Source organism: Oncorhynchus gorbuscha, linkage group LG11 (assembly GCF_021184085.1).
Source record: "Oncorhynchus gorbuscha isolate QuinsamMale2020 ecotype Even-year linkage group LG11, OgorEven_v1.0, whole genome shotgun sequence".
Classification (NCBI taxonomy): Eukaryota; Metazoa; Chordata; class Actinopteri; order Salmoniformes; family Salmonidae; genus Oncorhynchus; species Oncorhynchus gorbuscha.
The window spans coordinates 76526352-76543311 of NC_060183.1; the positions used below are offsets into that span (position 1 = coordinate 76526352).

At 44.6% G+C, this 16960-nt stretch overlaps 1 protein-coding gene across 9 annotated transcripts in view; it reads left to right on the forward strand.

Annotated features, from left to right (window-relative positions):
- The window catches only part of nrg1 (neuregulin 1), a 180252-nt gene that overhangs the window by 131087 nt on the left and 32205 nt on the right, over positions 1 to 16960 (forward strand). The window contains exon 1 of one of the 9 annotated variants that reach the window (XM_046290531.1): positions 2399 to 3436. The exons of 7 other annotated variants lie outside the window; for them this stretch is intronic. In XM_046290531.1, coding sequence (XP_046146487.1) covers positions 2767 to 3436 — 670 coding nt within the window. In that variant the 5' untranslated portion in view covers positions 2399 to 2766. Of the gene's footprint in view, positions 1 to 2398; positions 3437 to 16960 lie in introns of those variants that run through there. One more of the 9 variants, XM_046290532.1, reaches the window with a different exon arrangement.

Here is a 16960-nt window from a genome sequence, read left to right on the forward strand (position 1 = left end):
GCAATGATCTCCTCCAAATATTTTCTATGGGGTTGAGATCTGGAGACTGGCTAGGCCACTCCAGGACCTTGAAATGCTTCTTACGAAGCCACTCCTTCGTTGCCCGGGCAGTGTGTTTGGGATCATTGTCATGCTGAAAGACCCAGCCACGTTTCATCTTCAATGCCCTTGCTGATGGAAGGAGGTTTTCACTCAAAATCTCACGATACATGGCCCCATTCATTCTTTCCTTTACACTGATCAGTCGCCCCGGTCCCTTTGCAGAAAAACAGCCCCAAAGCATGATGTTTCCACCCCCATGCTTCACAGTAGGTATGGTGTTCTTTGGATGCAACTCTGCATTCTTTGTCCTCCAAATATGACAAGTTGAGTTTTTGGTTTCATCTGACCATATGACATTCTCCCAATCTTCTTCTGGATCATCCAAATGCTAGCTAGCAAACTTCAGACGGGCCTGGACATGTACTGGCTTAAAAAGAGGGACACGTCTGGCACTGTAGGATTTGAGTCCCTGGCGGCGTAGTGTGTTACTGATGGTAGGCTTTGTTACTTTGGTCCCAACTCTCTGCAGGTCATTCACTAGGTCCCCCCCGTGTGGTTCTGGGATTTTTGACCCCACGGGGTGAGATCTTGCGTGGAGCCCCAGATCGAGGGAGATTATCAGTGGTCTTGTATTTCTTCCATTTCCTAATAATTGCTCCCACAGTTGATTTATTCAAACCAAGCTGCTTACCTATTGCAGATTCAGTCTTCCCAGCCTGGTGCAGGTCTACAATTTTTGTTTCTGGTGTCCTTTGACAGCTCTTTGGTCTTGGCCATAGTGGAGTTTGGAGTGTGACTGTTTGAGGTTGTGGACAGGTATCTTTTATACTGATAACAAGTTCAAACAGGTGCCATTAATACAGGTAACGAGTGGAGAACAGAGGAGCCTCTTAAAGAAGAAGTTACAGGTCTGTGAGAGCCAGAAATCTTGTTTGTTTGTAGGTGACCAAATACTTATTTTCCACCATAATTTGCAGATAAATATATTTAAAAATCCTACAATGTGATTTTTCTGGATTTTTTCGCTTCTCATTTTGTCTGTCATAGTTGAAGTGTACCTATGATGAAAATTACAGGCCTCATCTTTTGAAGTGGGAGAACTTGCACAATTGGTGGCTGACTAAATACTTTTTTGCCCCACTGTATGTATGTTTGAATAAAATGTAGATTTTCTTGTACTCTTGATACACCTCAAGGAGTCAATTCCTCGATGGCGCCTCAACATTGTCTTAACATTGTCCTTTATCCCCTGAGTCAGCGCGACAAGGAGTCAGTTCCTCTGGTGCCGCAACGTTGTCTTAACGTTGTCCTTTATCCCCTGAGTCAGCACGACAAGGAGTCAGTTCCTCGGGTGCCGCAACGTTGTCGTAACGTTGTCCTTTATCCCCTGAGTCAGCACGACAAGGAGTCAGTTCCTTGATGGTGCCTCAATGTTGTCCTTTATCTCGAGTCAGCGCTACAAGGTGTCAGTTCCTCGATAGTGCCTCAACATTGTCTTAACGTAGTTCTTTATCCCCCGAGTCAGCTCTACAAAGCGTCACAGCAGTAAATGTTATTTATTGAAAAAAAAAAAGGTTTTGTGAATCAGGTGATTGGTATTATTTTCTTTGACAATGATTGAAATATTACTTCAGTCATTTTTTTCCCTTTCATTCACTCCAATGAAGGAAGATTCTGTGAGGAGCCATAAAACAATAGCTCAGTTCCCTTGGGACGGATCAAATGTCTGTTTCACTGGCTACCACCCCTTGACGAAAAAAACACCCTTTTGTATTAACATAATCAATGGTCCAGGGAGAGAGCGCTGGAGGGAGAGAGAGGCCAGAGCCGTCTGTTTGACTGTGATTCGTTGCCATTCCCCCTAATTGGATCAAGTACGAACTTGCTTAGCTGTGTGCTTTGTGTTCAGACTGGTAGCAGCCTGAGAAGAGTGCGTGGACAATACCTTAGAGTAGGAGAGCCCTTGTAGAGAGAGGTAGAGGGTGAGAGAGAGAGCGAGGAGTGTAGTGGTGAGGAGGAAAAGGGGAGTGTCCTGAATTGTCTCTCCTTCTGCGATGTACGAGTGTGTTTCTCTCTCCACTAATTATCTGTTTCTCCGGCGCTGCTGAGAGGAAGGGCACCTGCTGCTCCCTGATGATTCAGCCCCACTAGGCTGCTGCTTGAGCAGACAAACAGACCGACAGACAGACAGACAGACATGGTGCTCTTGCCACTGCAGTGCCGGTCTGCTCTGTCCCATCTGTAGCCGCATCCTGCCAATAGCGTTCACACAGCAGCCGGCTCCACTCTTCAAGTCCTCAGGTGAGTGAGCGCACTACTCGTCCTGCCCAGGGAACTGAACCACGCAAGAGATCTAAGGGAAGAAACCACTTTTGTTGTAGCTCAGAATTTGATGTTTCTATTTCTGGACTTGTTTTCGTGTGTACACGTTTCCCGTGAGAATGCTGTGATAGCAAACCTGCAAAGACAATCTCTTTCCCCCCGGTACGGAAGTCTTGTCGGCTTACTTCCCAGACGTTAACAAGGTTACCCCACACTGCTGTGAAAAGCATCCTCCATCTCCCACCAACCCCCACCACTGTGATCTGATAATGGACAACACACTTTACGATACCAGCCAGCTGCCGTGCTCTTTGAGTTGAGTACAGGCGTCCAGAGATCCTTCGGCGTGAGAGGGGGAGAGAGAGAGAGCAAGAGAGAGAGAGAGAGAGAGCACGAGGGAGGATGACTGAAGGAGTGGAGGCGGTGGACTCCTCCGCCGGGCTGGTCGTCCTTCCCAAATCATCATCATCATCCCCCACCCTCTCCTGCGCCGATCCAGGACAAGCCCCAGAGGAGGCGGAGTCTGCAGCAGGTGGTGAGGGTGGGGAGGAGGGTGTCGATGGAGAACCAGCAAGGCCCCTGGGATTCTTGGGCTTGGCAGGGACCTGCTGTGTGTGCTTAGAGATGGAACAGGTGCGTGGTTGCCTGCGCTCAGAGAAAATCTGCATCCTCCCTATCCTGGCCTGCCTGCTCAGTCTGGCTCTCTGCACCGCCGGCCTCAAGTGGGTCTTTGTGGACAAAATCTTTGAGTACGAGCCGCCCACCCACCTGGGCCCAGATCGCAGAGGACAAGACCCCATCTATGCTGACCCCACAAGGGATCTGCCATTGTCATTTCCCCACCCCTCCCCCGTCCCCACGCCGACAACCACCACCACAGGACAGCCTGAGGTCATAGTAGAGGGAAAACCCACCGGAGTGACTCAGTACACCCCTACCTCTGCATTGAGGTACCGCACGGGCCCGCCCACGCAGCCTGGGCCCTCTACCACCCTAAAACCAATGAGCAAGGGAAAACCAACCTACTCCCAAACTACTGTGGAATCTAATGACATTATTGTCCCGAAGTTCTGTAAGTACGCCACACTTTGTAATTCCTATGTGTTTTAGTTTGCTCACAGTTACGTTTGGTCTGTGTTGTATCGAACTGTGTCACCTGACACATGTAAGAGCAGAAGGACTTGACAGTTACATTAGCCTTTTGACGTTTAATCTAGAAAGAATTCTGAACTTTGGTGTCAGATTAAGACAAACGCAGAACTATTAACTACAGTAAGCACGTGTCTTTTATTAAGGGAGACACATAATGTGATGGTGCACGTCAACATATTGAGTACCAGCAGGCAGAAAGGAAACATCCATGTGATACTATTCAGTGAAATAGTCCAGTGCACCCTACGGCAATACACAACCCAAAAAGGTCATTACCTCGACATGTTCAAGCATTTTAAAACGTGATGCTTTTCCTATTGTACAACTCTATGCTGAGAATAATAGTGCATGTTGCTTAGCCCTCTGTCTGAAAGCAGACATGCTGTGAAGTGTAGCGCTAGTAGCCATGACTAAAGCTTCTGAAGAATTACCAGCATGTGTGTGTGTAAGAAACAGAAACTCCCTTTCAAAACCACCCCAGGTAGTTAGTGCTAATAAGATAAAACATTAGTTGCTACTGCATAAACATGTCCCTTACCATAGCTGTCCCTTACCATAGCTGTCCCTTACCATAGCTGTCCCTTACCATAGCTGTCCCTTACCATAGCTGTCCCTTACACCACATCCGATGCAGTAAACCGTCGTGATACCATGCTGGTTCTTATTTCCCGTAGCATCTCACCAAACAGAATGCATATGTTCTCATCTGCATATTTGAAATTAGCCCATGTTGACCAGGAAGTGAGCAGCCAAAGGGCCCCCAATGCTAGCTTCCTCATGATTTCCAGTCATTTCCAGAAAATATGAAAAATCAATAGCTGATGATGCACAACTTCCTAAAACTAAATGCTGCGGTGCAGTGGGACTTCCTCCTGCCAGACCGGAGCTCCATTTCAAGGTCAGAGCCTGCTGGAGACTAATTGATTCCCCCTCTATCTCTGAGCCACAGAGAAAGACAATCCCAGTAATGCTATCTGACTGCTAAGCGGCTCTCTACCATGACTTTGCAAGCCGCCAAGTTATAACTGCTGGAAAGCTGCCAGACTCTACCGGTACTTTTGTCCTCATGCAGCTTTATTCCCTGTTCCCCGTGAGATTTTAATTGAGGCTGTCCTCATTTCAGTCAGGTTGATGGTATTTATATTTGACCTTCGGTGGTGTGGCTGTGGGTCTGAGTCTACAGGGTGGTGTGGCTGTGGGTCTGAGTCTACAGGGTGGTGTGGGTCTGAGTCTACAGGGTGGTGTGGCTGTGGGTCTGAGTCTACAGGGTGGTGTGGCTGTGGGTCTGAGTCTACAGGGTGGTGTGGGTCTGAGTGAGTTGGGGGAGATATTGTGGTTCTTTGTGGCTTCCTTCCCTAGGTGCATTTCCTCATGCAAATTAGTCTCCAGAGTAATTAATTCACACTTGACGATTGTTCACTGATGTGCCTTGAGATCTAGAACTAGTGATGGTTACCATACCATACACAGCTGGCCAAATCCAGCTGAGAAATATGCACGTAACTCAAACTACGGTTTTCTTGGGGGGGGGTTATGCCTTGATGACAATAGATAACTCATTAGCATTGTAAATAAGAATTTGTTCTTAACTGACTTGCCAAGTTAAATAAAGGTTAAATTAAATAAATAAAAATTGGCTTGTTCCACCACAGCGAAGGCACATTTTAGAAATTGAAAGACCAATGTAGCGCGTCTGCTTCATATACGCGCATTAGTAGAATCGAGGGCTGCTCTGAGGCAAGATGTTCTCCCCTTTTTTAAGCTGCATGATCAATTGTTCGGGCTTTAAATTGGAAATGTGATCGCCTGCTTTGGTAATCTCAGACCTAATCAATACCAAGAAAGTAGGTCAGCTGTCCTACCAGGAAGCATGGGAGAAGTGATAGTGATCTGTATTGGCCTTCGACACATTGAGAAAATTAGAAAACGGGAAGGAAGCTAACGAATATTGCCAATACGGATGCCATGTCAGTCTACGTGGAGGTGTATCTAAGTTGTCTGCCAGACATTCCTAAATGACTGCATGTGTGTATGAGACCACCTACAACACACCTGTAATTGTTCTGCAAAAACTTTCACTGAAAAGAAAGTATAAAAAATGACTCGATGTTTGAGATACATGACATGTTCCGCTGGTTGCCTATACCTTTACAATCGGTGCATCCTTTTTTATCTAATGTTTAAATGCACTTTCTTTCCCCATTGGATGTTTCATAATAGCAATACACTTGACATTCCATTTGGGTTTGGGCTGAACTGAAATGTTAGGAACTACTCGTTTTGTCTTCATCCCATTGTCACAATTCTCTTGCTAATTTGGTTTAGCCTTAAGTTAAAGTAACTTCTTCACTCGAGTTCTGTATAATTTAGTTATTTCTATTAAATATGACTTTCTCAGCAAAACTCTGCTTTGGAGTGCATTCACAGAACAGAAGGGTCTCGGCCTCACTTTGACAGATAACACCCATACACACCCAGTGGTCCTTCCTGTTCTGTTTTAGAAAGCCTTTCATGGGTAAATTGCCCCTTCGGCTATCTTCTCAACACAGTCTCGTCAGGAAACAGTGTATTTACAGTAGCACAGCAGAACATGAATCTCAAGCCAAGCTAATGAGTTATTCCCCATAGAGGCCAGAACTGAGTAGGCAGTAGGTATAGGAAGCCATCTTGTTTTGAGAGAGCCAAATACAGACTTTTGCAGTATGTATTTTCTGTTCCCAATTCCACATGAATCATTGTAGCTCCTAGAGAAGAGCTGATATACCACGATGTCGCCCTCCCTGACCCGAATGCTGAGCTTAACAGGCACCCGTAGTGTTCACTGTTCCATACATACTGTTCTCCATGTATCCCACTGAGAATGTAATGTTAATTAGAAACCAGGTGGTTTGAGACCTGGTTGCTGATTGGCTGAAAGCCGTGGGATGTCAGACCGTATACCATGGGTATGACATTTATTTTTACTGCTCTAATTACGTTGGTAACCAGTTTATAATAGCAATAAGGCACCTCGGGGATTTGTGGTATATTGCCAATATACCACGGCTAAGGGCTGTATCCAGGCACTTCACATTGCGTAGTGCGTAAGAACAGCCCCTAGCCATTTGTATGTTGGCCGTATAGCGCAAATAGGCATGATTACATTACGTAATATACTGAATGTTAATGACATGAAGTGGAAGAACTGGAAGGGGAAGTGTGGAGAGGAAGAAGTGGGTGTAATAAAAAGTAGTTGTTTCATATGACCACTGTGAGATGGGATTACTTTTCATAATTCAATGGCACCAGGGTATTAGATAGTTTCCACTGAGCTAGTTTATAAATTGGCCTAAGCTCAGCTCCATATCAACAAGCTTCATTACTTTACTGATCTGCTGAATAGCCACAATTCAGCCTTTTATATTCTGCTTTGCAAAGTTCAAAGTTACAATCCTTTTGACTACATGGGAACTTTAACCTGGGTGGATTTTTTTGCCGTTTTTCTCGGGTTCAAACAGAAACCGTGTTGGGTACTGCCTCCCCAACATTGATCTTCAGTCTTTGTGTTCTCTACAATGACCTTGAGATGTGATTGAAATTGGTAATATTAGTCTTCCCTAACCGAGGCAGTGATTTGATTTGATGTTCTCCTTGACTTAAAATTGGATGTCAATAGCAAAACAATGATAAACCAGTGGTACTGTGATGAAGCTACACCTCACAGGACCATCCAGCACATCTTTGTTCTCTAGTATTAGAGATAAACAGTGGTACTGTGATGAAGCTACACCTCACAGGACCATCCAGCACATCTTTATTCTCTAGTATTAGAGATAACCAGTGGTACTGTGATGAAGCTACACCTCACAGGACCATCCAGCACATCTTTGTTCTCTAGTATTAGAGATAACCAGTGGTACTGTGATGAAGCTACACCTCACAGGACCATCCAGCACATCTTTGTTCTCTAGTATTGGAGATAACCAGTGGTACTGTGATGAAGCTACACCTCACAGGACCATCCAGCACATCTTTGTTCTCTAGTATTAGAGATAACCAGTGGTACTGTGATGAAGCTACACCTCACAGGACCATCCAGCACATCTTTGTTCTCTAGTATTGGAGATAACCAGTGGTACTGTGATGAAGCTACACCTCACAGGACCATCCAGCACATCTTTGTTCTCTAGTATTGGAGATAACCAGTGGTACTGTGATGAAGCTACACCTCACAGGACCATCCAGCACATCTTTGTTCTCTAGTATTAGAGATAACCAGTGGTACTGTGATGAAGCTACACCTCACAGGACCATCCAGCACATCTTTGTTCTCTAGTATTAGAGATAACCAGTGGTACTGTGATGAAGCTACACCTCACAGGACCATCCAGCACATCTTTGTTCTCTAGTATTAGAGATAACCAGTGGTACTGTGATGAAGCTACACCTCACAGGACCATCCAGCACATCTTTGTTCTCTAGTATTAGAGATAACCAGTGGTACTGTGATGAAGCTACACCTCACAGGACCATCCAGCACATCTTTGTTCTCTAGTATTAGAGATAACCAGTGGTACTGTGATGAAGCTACACCTCACAGGACCATCCAGCACATCTTTGTTCTCTAGTATTAGAGATAAACAGTGGTTCTGTGATGAAGCTACACCTCACAGGACCATCCAGCACATCTTTATTCTCTAGTATTAGAGATAACCAGTGGTACTGTGATGAAGCTACACCTCACAGGACCATCCAGCACATCTTTGTTCTCTAGTATTAGAGATAAACAGTGGTACTGGCAGCTTGCAAAAACAGCTTTCCAGATCTACCTCTTACATTTGTCATTTAACAGACACTCTTAGCCAGAGCAATTGGTGTTAAGCACCTTGCTCAAGGGCACATTGACAGATGTCTCACCTAGTCGGTTCGGAGATTCAAACCGGCAACCTTTCAGTTACTTGTTTATCGCTCTTAACCGCTAAGCTACCAGCCGCTGTCACACCATTATCATTATATCACAACATATCAATTAGTGAGTTGTCAGTTCATACTGAATAAACAGTAAACTGCTTTCATTCTGTTGGCAATCCAGATGTCTCCATATGAGATATCAATGGGCTCTTCCCACCATTTTAGAATGGAAACATCACAGTTCCTATTGTGTCTCTGACACGTTATACTGTAATATTCTGGATGAGTGTTCTACTTAAATTATAAAGTGCTGAGGAGGAGTAGGAAAATGAGAACTTATTGTATTCATAAAAGTTACTGAAAACAGAATAAAGTCTTATATTTCTGCCGTTTTCTCTTCTCTGATGTTTTTGAATAAATGATCTTAGATAAGTTCCGTCAATGTTTCCTTCAGCCGGCCCTCTCCACGTTGCTCTCCACTCTCTGCTTTACTGTGCTCTTATCGTTGGGTGACTCACATGGACGTAATGGCATTTTTTGGGTGAAAATTAAAGTCCCTCTTTATCAGCTTGGATACTCATCTCAAGACATATCCACAGTTGCGCGGCAGTGGGGCAGCAGGTAGCCTAGTGGTTAGAGCGTTGTGCCAGTAACCAGCAGGTAGCCTAGTGGTTAGAGCGTTGTGCCAGTAACCAGCAGGTAGCCTAGTGGTTAGAGCGTTGTGCCAGTAACCAGCAGGTAGCCTAGTGGTTAGAGCGTTGTGCCAGTAACCAGCAGGTAGCCTAGTGGTTAGAGCGTTGTGCCAGTAACCAGCAGGTAGCCTAGCGGTTAGAGCGTTGTGCCAGCAGGTAGCCTAGCGGTTAGAGCGTTGTGCCAGCAGGTAGCCTAGCGGTTAGAGCGTTGTGCCAGCAGGTAGCCTAGCCCAGCAGGTAGCCTAGCGGTTAGAGCGTTGTGCCAGCAGGTAGCCTAGCGGTTAGAGCGTTGTGCCAGCAGGTAGCCTAGCGGTTAGAGCGTTGTGCCAGCAGGTAGCCTAGCGGTTAGAGCGTTGTGCCAGCAGGTAGCCTAGCGGTTAGAGCGTTGTGCCAGCAGGTAGCCTAGCGGTTAGAGCGTTGTGCCAGCAGGTAGCCTAGCGGTTAGAGCGTTGTGCCAGCAGGTAGCCTAGCGGTTAGAGCGTTGTGCCAGCAGGTAGCCTAGCGGTTAGAGCGTTGTGCCAGCAGGTAGCCTAGCGGTTAGAGCGTTGTGCCAGCAGGTAGCCTAGCGGTTAGAGCGTTGTGCCAGCAGGTAGCCTAGCGGTTAGAGCGTTGTGCCAGCAGGTAGCCTAGCGGTTAGAGCGTTGTGCCAGCAGGTAGCCTAGCGGTTAGAGCGTTGTGCCAGCAGGTAGCCTAGCGGTTAGAGCGTTGTGCCAGCAGGTAGCCTAGCGGTTAGAGCTTTGTGCTAGCGGTTAGAGCGTTGTGCCAGCAGGTAGCCTAGCGGTTAGAGCGTTGTGCCAGCCGGTAGCCTAGCGGTTAGAGCGTTGTGCCAGCAGGTAGCCTAGCGGTTAGAGCGTTGTGCCAGCAGGTAGCCTAGCGGTTAGAGCGTTGTGCCAGCAGGTAGCCTAGCGGTTAGAGCGTTGTGCCAGCAGGTAGCCTAGCGGTTAGACCGTTGTGCCAGCAGGTAGCCTAGCGGTTAGAGCTTTGTGCTAGCGGTTAGAGCGTTGTGCCAGCAGGTAGCCTAGCGGTTAGAGCGTTGTGCCAGCCGGTAGCCTAGCGGTTAGAGCGTTGTGCCAGCAGGTAGCCTAGCGGTTAGAGCGTTGTGCCAGCCGGTAGCCTAGCGGTTAGAGCGTTGTGCCAGCCAGTAACCGAAAGGTTGCTGGATCGAATCCCTGAGCCGGCAAGGTAAAAATCGGTCATTCTGCCCCTGAACAAGGCAGGTAAACCCATGGCCCCCCGGTAGGCCGTCATTATAAATAAGAATTTGTTCTTAACTGACTTGCCTAGTTAAATAAATACAAAAATAAACTATGCATTGTGTATAATTAACATAATTGGAATAATCAACCAAAGGAAACTTTTATCATATTTTATAGTTGACTGTGAGGCTGACTATCTGCAGGGGTTCTCAAATTACTGGACTATCTTATGCCAGAAATATACCATTTATTCTGTTTTCATTCAATTATATATATACAATATGTAAAGTTGTCTCATTTCTCCACTCCTCAGAGATTTATAATGAAGTAGGACACTATCAAGAATATTACTCTGACACATTTAGCGGAAATCCTCTTGCAGTCTATTGGTGGATCTCCACGAGAGCCTCTTTATTTATTCCTCAACAATGGGAGATGGAGATGTTTGTTAACATGCTAATCAGTGGCTCTGCACTGTGGTGACTGATTTTAAATGACATGCAAAACGCTGATATTATTTCCCAGAGGAAGACCACTGGCTCGTATGGCATGCAGGGACAAGGTTTTGGTGTAGATCATCTTTTGAAAGATCTTGCAGTGGCCTGACAATAGCTCATCCCCCTCTCCTCAGGGGCCAGCAGCTCTCTCTTTCCGTGGCCTATAAAGGCCTGCTTTGTATGTGTGGTCTTGCAGCAGTCATTCTCACCGCCACCAAGCCCCATCTGCAGAGCTAATTAGATGTCATGGCCAGGATGTATATTGTCTTGTGGGATGCCATGGGAATGCATTAGAGAGAGATGCATGTTGCCACTGACACAATCCCTCTGTCCCTTCGGCCGGAAGCCTCCATGACATCACAAGCTGAAGGTGTGACACATTCTACCATGTCTTAAGTGTGAATAAATTCTCCTGCCACTGTGCAGACAGCAGTGTGCTTTCGACCAATGCAAATTGGCATGCCGAGAAAATGCAGTGATTCCTTTGACTGACTATGAAATTTGGTATAATAGCCAACAAGCAGATTGAGTCAATGTAAACCAACAAGGTCTTTAATCAGTTTGCTTTTATCCATTTAATAGCCCTCTCTTTTGTATTTTATTCTTTATTTTATTTGATCTTTTATAAACAGTCAAACGTACACAAATAGCCCTCTGTCTTTTTACGAGGGTGTTGAGCATTGTGTTTGCTGGTCCAGTATACAACCAGGTAGCGAGAGGGAGCATTTGAATGGGGTTAAGGGGTTAATGAATTAATTATTATTATGGCGAAAGGCCATCTGAGGCGACAGCATCTAATTTAATTAGGCTAAAATGACGTGACAGCTGGCCAGTTTTGCCATCAATGAAGGTACTGCCGCCATTTTCCATTCAAAATGGATGACTGTAATGGCTCTCTCTGTGCGTTCCTTCGTCCCCATTAAGTGACTCAGCAAGTACTAAAACAGTCTCTCTTCCAAGTCCTCCTCATTGAAATGCCTCACCTCTCCTGTGTCTGTCCATTTAGGAACTCTCCGGTTCGGATGACGTCGCTGCAAATCAAATAAGCTCCTCCCACTTCGGAATGAAAAATTCTACTTCCGAAAAAGTGTACATTCATTTTTTGAGATCAAAGAACTTACAACGTTGGTTCCTTTCCGTGATTTAATACTTAATTGCTGATGAAAGTGCATCCGTTGTGCTGTTTATCAAACAACGTCCATTACCTAATGATGTCCCATCTGGTTGGCCTCTACGCTGAACCTGAGGTAATACCAGAAATCCCCATCCTCAACCTGAGTGCCTTTTTAGCTGACGGATAGAAAAGGCTCTCTGGATGTTGCTCAGAGGTGTTGTGAAAATCTCATGCGGTGTCTACCCTAAATTATTAATACATAGATCAGCTAGTAGAGGGTTTAAAACCAACTGTCTACATAGAAACCAACTGTGTCTGGCAGGAAGACGTATTGAATTTGGGACAAATCTGTGAAAAGTTCTCCCGACTGGATATTTTTGGGGGTTCAGCTGTCATGCAACTGTAAATATTAGATTGTGGGCTTTCCCCAAGGCCCTTTTTTCTGTTCAAGCTAATTAAATGGGAATACATTTCAGGTCCGTACCCAGACCTTGTGATTTATCTCACCTATTTAGCACTACATGAACCAATGGTAAGACAAGGGCTTGGATGGGCATCTCGAGTCAATGGTCTCCAAATGTACTCGATAACATAGCTTCTGAAGGACTTCTGATTGTCACCAAATCCATGACCATAAGAAATAGGATCGATCAGCTACTGTGATATGTCAGCAAAAAGACCATGTAAAACCTCCATTGTACCTTTGTCATAAACTTGGTTTCAGACTATAGTACTTGTATTTCCACCTTCAATGTTGCCAGTAAGAGACAAATGGCTCAGGTGTGGAATGCAACCGTAAGCAATCTGGTTTGGATCCCTTCTCGTGCCAGACTGTCCTCTGGGATCTGACCGTAGTGGCTCCACTGGGTGTGGCCCTGTCACGAAGACCGATGGCCACACGTTGTTTAGCCCAGTTTCATTCTCAAGCCATTTTGTCGTATTGGACTATGGCCAACAGCCCAATGTATCATGTCATTTTCATTATTGCCTCTTATGCCAAAGTGAACATGTCCTTTCCCACCATAGTCTCCTTGCACATCCCCGTACATTGATGCAGTTTTCACATGACTGCAGTGCTGTTACTCCACATACTACTGAAGTGTTTTGGCAATCATAAAACGCCCAGCTAATGATTTAGACTATGCTACTGTAACAATGTGTCTCACTGGGGCCTGTATGAAATGCACTCTGACAAAAAGATGCCAAAATATCGACGAGTTTGCATCCGTTGCAGAGCCACCATAAAAAATAAGACATTAAAATGCCAATAAATACCATGAGTAACATTATCGGTGATTATAGTGAGACGGTAAAACCACTAGGGTAGTTTATTATAGAGCTAAACTCCATCAGTCTCTCTCTCATCTATACCCTTGTCAGAAAAGCTGAGTGGATGAATCACTCAGTCTGTTTGTCTGAAAGACTCACGGATTCAAGGCGTAAAATGGAAACTATCATTAGCTATGCTTGGCGGAACCTGTTGAGACGCCGTGATGTTACAACGCCGAATTCTGACGCAACGGTGAGTGGAGTTTTATGACAGGCCCTTTCTGTGTAATAGCCCCCTGCTCACCGTAACGGTTGGCTTGTCCTTATTTGTGGGGGCAGGATAGCCGTGCAGACAGAGGAGGACAAACTGTCCAAGGTTTAGTACTGTGCCGTGTGTGATCCCTAGTCTTCCCACCTTGTTGATGAGGTTTGTGCTAATTCCCCATACGAGTTGCCTCAGTGCCCACAACACCTGTGGAGAAGACAGGGATATTAAGTCTCTCCGGTGCCATTGTTGACCGTCTGAAGACTCCTCTGGAGCACGGGCTCGTTATTCTCTTTCCTTTACAGTCGGGCATTTTCTTTTTATCTGTTAACTCCTTAACCTTCTTATTTTGAAGTGTGGATTCATTATATAGCATATTAATGAGTCAGAAGTTGCCTGTGAACACAAAAATGCCTCAAGGAAATTCTTGAAGACACGATGTGGTGTACGGACCGGAGTTTTAAGAATCAAATTAAGTGTCACTCAGTTGAATGATGCAGGCATACTCGTATAATGCAAGCCGGACTCGTATAATTTCATGCCAATTACTTTTATCATTTCTGCCTGACAAATCTGATTTGCCTCCACATGTTTAATCAGTTTCTGTCAATTAAATCGAATAAAGTAAAGACTATGGATTCTATGTTTAGAGACGGATGATAGCAAGTCACAGGTTTTAATTTTGATTCATTGCATTGTTGGATGCAGACATGATGCACACGCAATCTATTATTAGGCTAATGAATAAAAATAAAAATGCTATTCCTTCCTTGTTTGGCAGACAACACTGATTCAGGAGGGCTAAACCTGGGTGCTAATGGAAAATAAATTATTATTGGTTTAGACATACACTGAGTGTACAAAACATTAGGAACACCTTCCTAATATTGAGTTGCACCCCCCTCTTTTTCCCTCAACAGCCTCAATTCGTTGGGCCATGGACTCTGCAAGGTGTTGAAAGCATTCCACAGGGATGCTGACCCATGTTGACTCTATTGCTTCCCACAGTTGTCAGGTTGGCTGGATGTCCTTTGGGTGGTGGACTATTGTTGATAAACACGGGAAACTGTTGAGCATTTTTTTAAATCCAGCAGCGTTGTAGTTCTTTACACAAACCGAGCCTGACGCCTACTACCATACCCCGTTCAAAGGCACTTTTGTCTTGCCCATTCGCTCTCTGAATGGCACACAATCCATGTCTCTGCTGTAACCAAGAAGCTTGATCTTGACATCTAGCCACTTAGCTAGCAAGTTAGCATTGCTGGAGTGCTGAGCTGGATTTAATTAGACATCTTATATAGTTATACTTAACGCTATAACAATAAGGAGTGGCGCACCCCTTCCCCCCTAAACAGTATTGAAAATCATACCGTCCAGTATATACGGTATATCGCCCAAGTCTATACAGTATATGTGTGGTTGTACAATAGGTGTTTTGAAATAGATGAACAGCCCCAGTGAGGCCAACGTGAATAACCAATACCCAGGTAACCAACCACCAGCAGTGTGAAGTCAGGGATGACACAGGCTTGACGTCAGTGGAGGAAAAACCTTTTCATGGGTCATGGACAAAGGCGGTGTCTGTAAAGCTTGATGAGCTTTAGGTGAATGATGCCTTGTTTTAACCCTTGGTATGTTTCAAACCTTTGTATAGTTATATACGCCACCACAGTGATCTTCTAGGGAATCTCATGGAGGTTAAAGTACTTTAGAATTGACATTTGACCATCAGGGATTACACTCGCTTGTCTTTGCTTTGTTGTCCTTCCTGAAACGTGACCGCCGTGACCTTGAGAGAAATGACCTCTCTCACTTGTCAGTGACAAAACTGTTCTGAACATTCTCCTTGTGCGTGGTAGATATGTGGAGTTGGGCTTAATGTTGGCATAGCCCTGGTGTGGTAATGATAAACTGTTCTGAACATTGTCCTTGTGCATGGTAGATATGTGGAGTTGGGCTTAATGTTGGCATAGCCCTGGTGTGGTAACGATAACGGTCACTCAGGTTTATTGTCTGGTACAAAACTCCATCTGATGTTGAGCCACGGTTAGCGGTTTGGCATTAGCATTTGTCCATGGTCATGGGTCCGTTTTATTGCCTTTCTGTGGATGTTCACAGTAGCCCATTGACATGAGGACATTAGACTCAGCCACACAGCTATGAACATCTCCTGGATTTGCTTTCTTGCGGGGGTTGACACAGAACATGGGCAGCACAATTATTTGTGTGTCGTTAGTCATTTCTTACACTACATGTTTATACATTAAAGCGGGAGAGGGCATTTTGTGCATTTATGCTGCAATTGCATGCCCTTGAAATGGTAATCTTGTTATTTTTGGTACACTGCCTAATGTAAAGGATAATGTGTCGTTAGAAACTGAGGCAATCTGAATTCTCCCAGGCCTGTATGGTATAATTCTACATGATTCCCCCCTCCTCTCCCCTGTAACTATTCCCCAGGTTGTTGCTGTAAATGAGAATGTGTTCTCAGTCAACTTACCTGGTGAAATAAATAGTTTTTAAAAAACAACATAAGGATGTAACAAGGGCACTTGTTGATAAAAGCACTCCATCATCCTCCATAGTGGACTTCACTATTTTTCAATAAATTAGTCAGGTTCTGTTTTAACATTGTATCCATATGCTTCATTCTGTTGCTGTTATGAATGTGCAAGGAAGATGTACAAAGCCAACGAGTAACCGTTGACCTGACCACAAGAAATTAATGTATGGATATGGCTTTGAATTTTTCAGGGAGAATTATGATTCATGTTTCTTTTCAGTTTTGTGATAAGAAGGAATATGTACCCTCAGGTCATGGTGTTTTTAGATCTTAAAGCTGCATTATTTCTGGGCGACCCGACCAAAATTCACATAGAAATGTGTGTTATAGATCTGTCGTTCTCATCGAAAGCCAGTCTTAGGAAGCGGTAGATATATTCTTTATACGCTATTTCTATGCCTCCCGTTCTTATGTTTCATTTTCGAGTCTTTTACTTTCGGTTTTGTACACTAGCTTCAAACAGCTGAAAAATACAATGTTTTTGGTTATGGAAATATATTTCACAGCGCTTTAGATGGTACAATGATTCTCTACACTATGCTTGCTTGTTTTGTCACATAAACTGAAATTAGGCAAAATATTAGCATTTTAGTAACCTGGAAATGGCGGAGTGATTTCTGTGTAGTGCATCTTTAAGTGGAAGAATCGTGAACAGATGCCGTTCCTAGTTTTAGTGCTGCACGCCCAGCAATCCTCAATCAAAAGGTACAGAGATATATATATTATTACTCATGTTTTCTTCCTCCGTGTGCATCACTCACTTGATTTTAAATCTGTATATGTTCAGGGGCCCACGCACAAAAAGTACATTCTGATTGTCTGAATCACTTTCATCAAGCACAGCCTCTTAAATGAAGATCCCTGTCACTCCATTAACACAATCCCCTCATGGTTCAGCCTCCATTACCTTGTTGTTTTTCATCTGAAAGTAAGTGCTGGAAAAGTTCATCATTAAAAT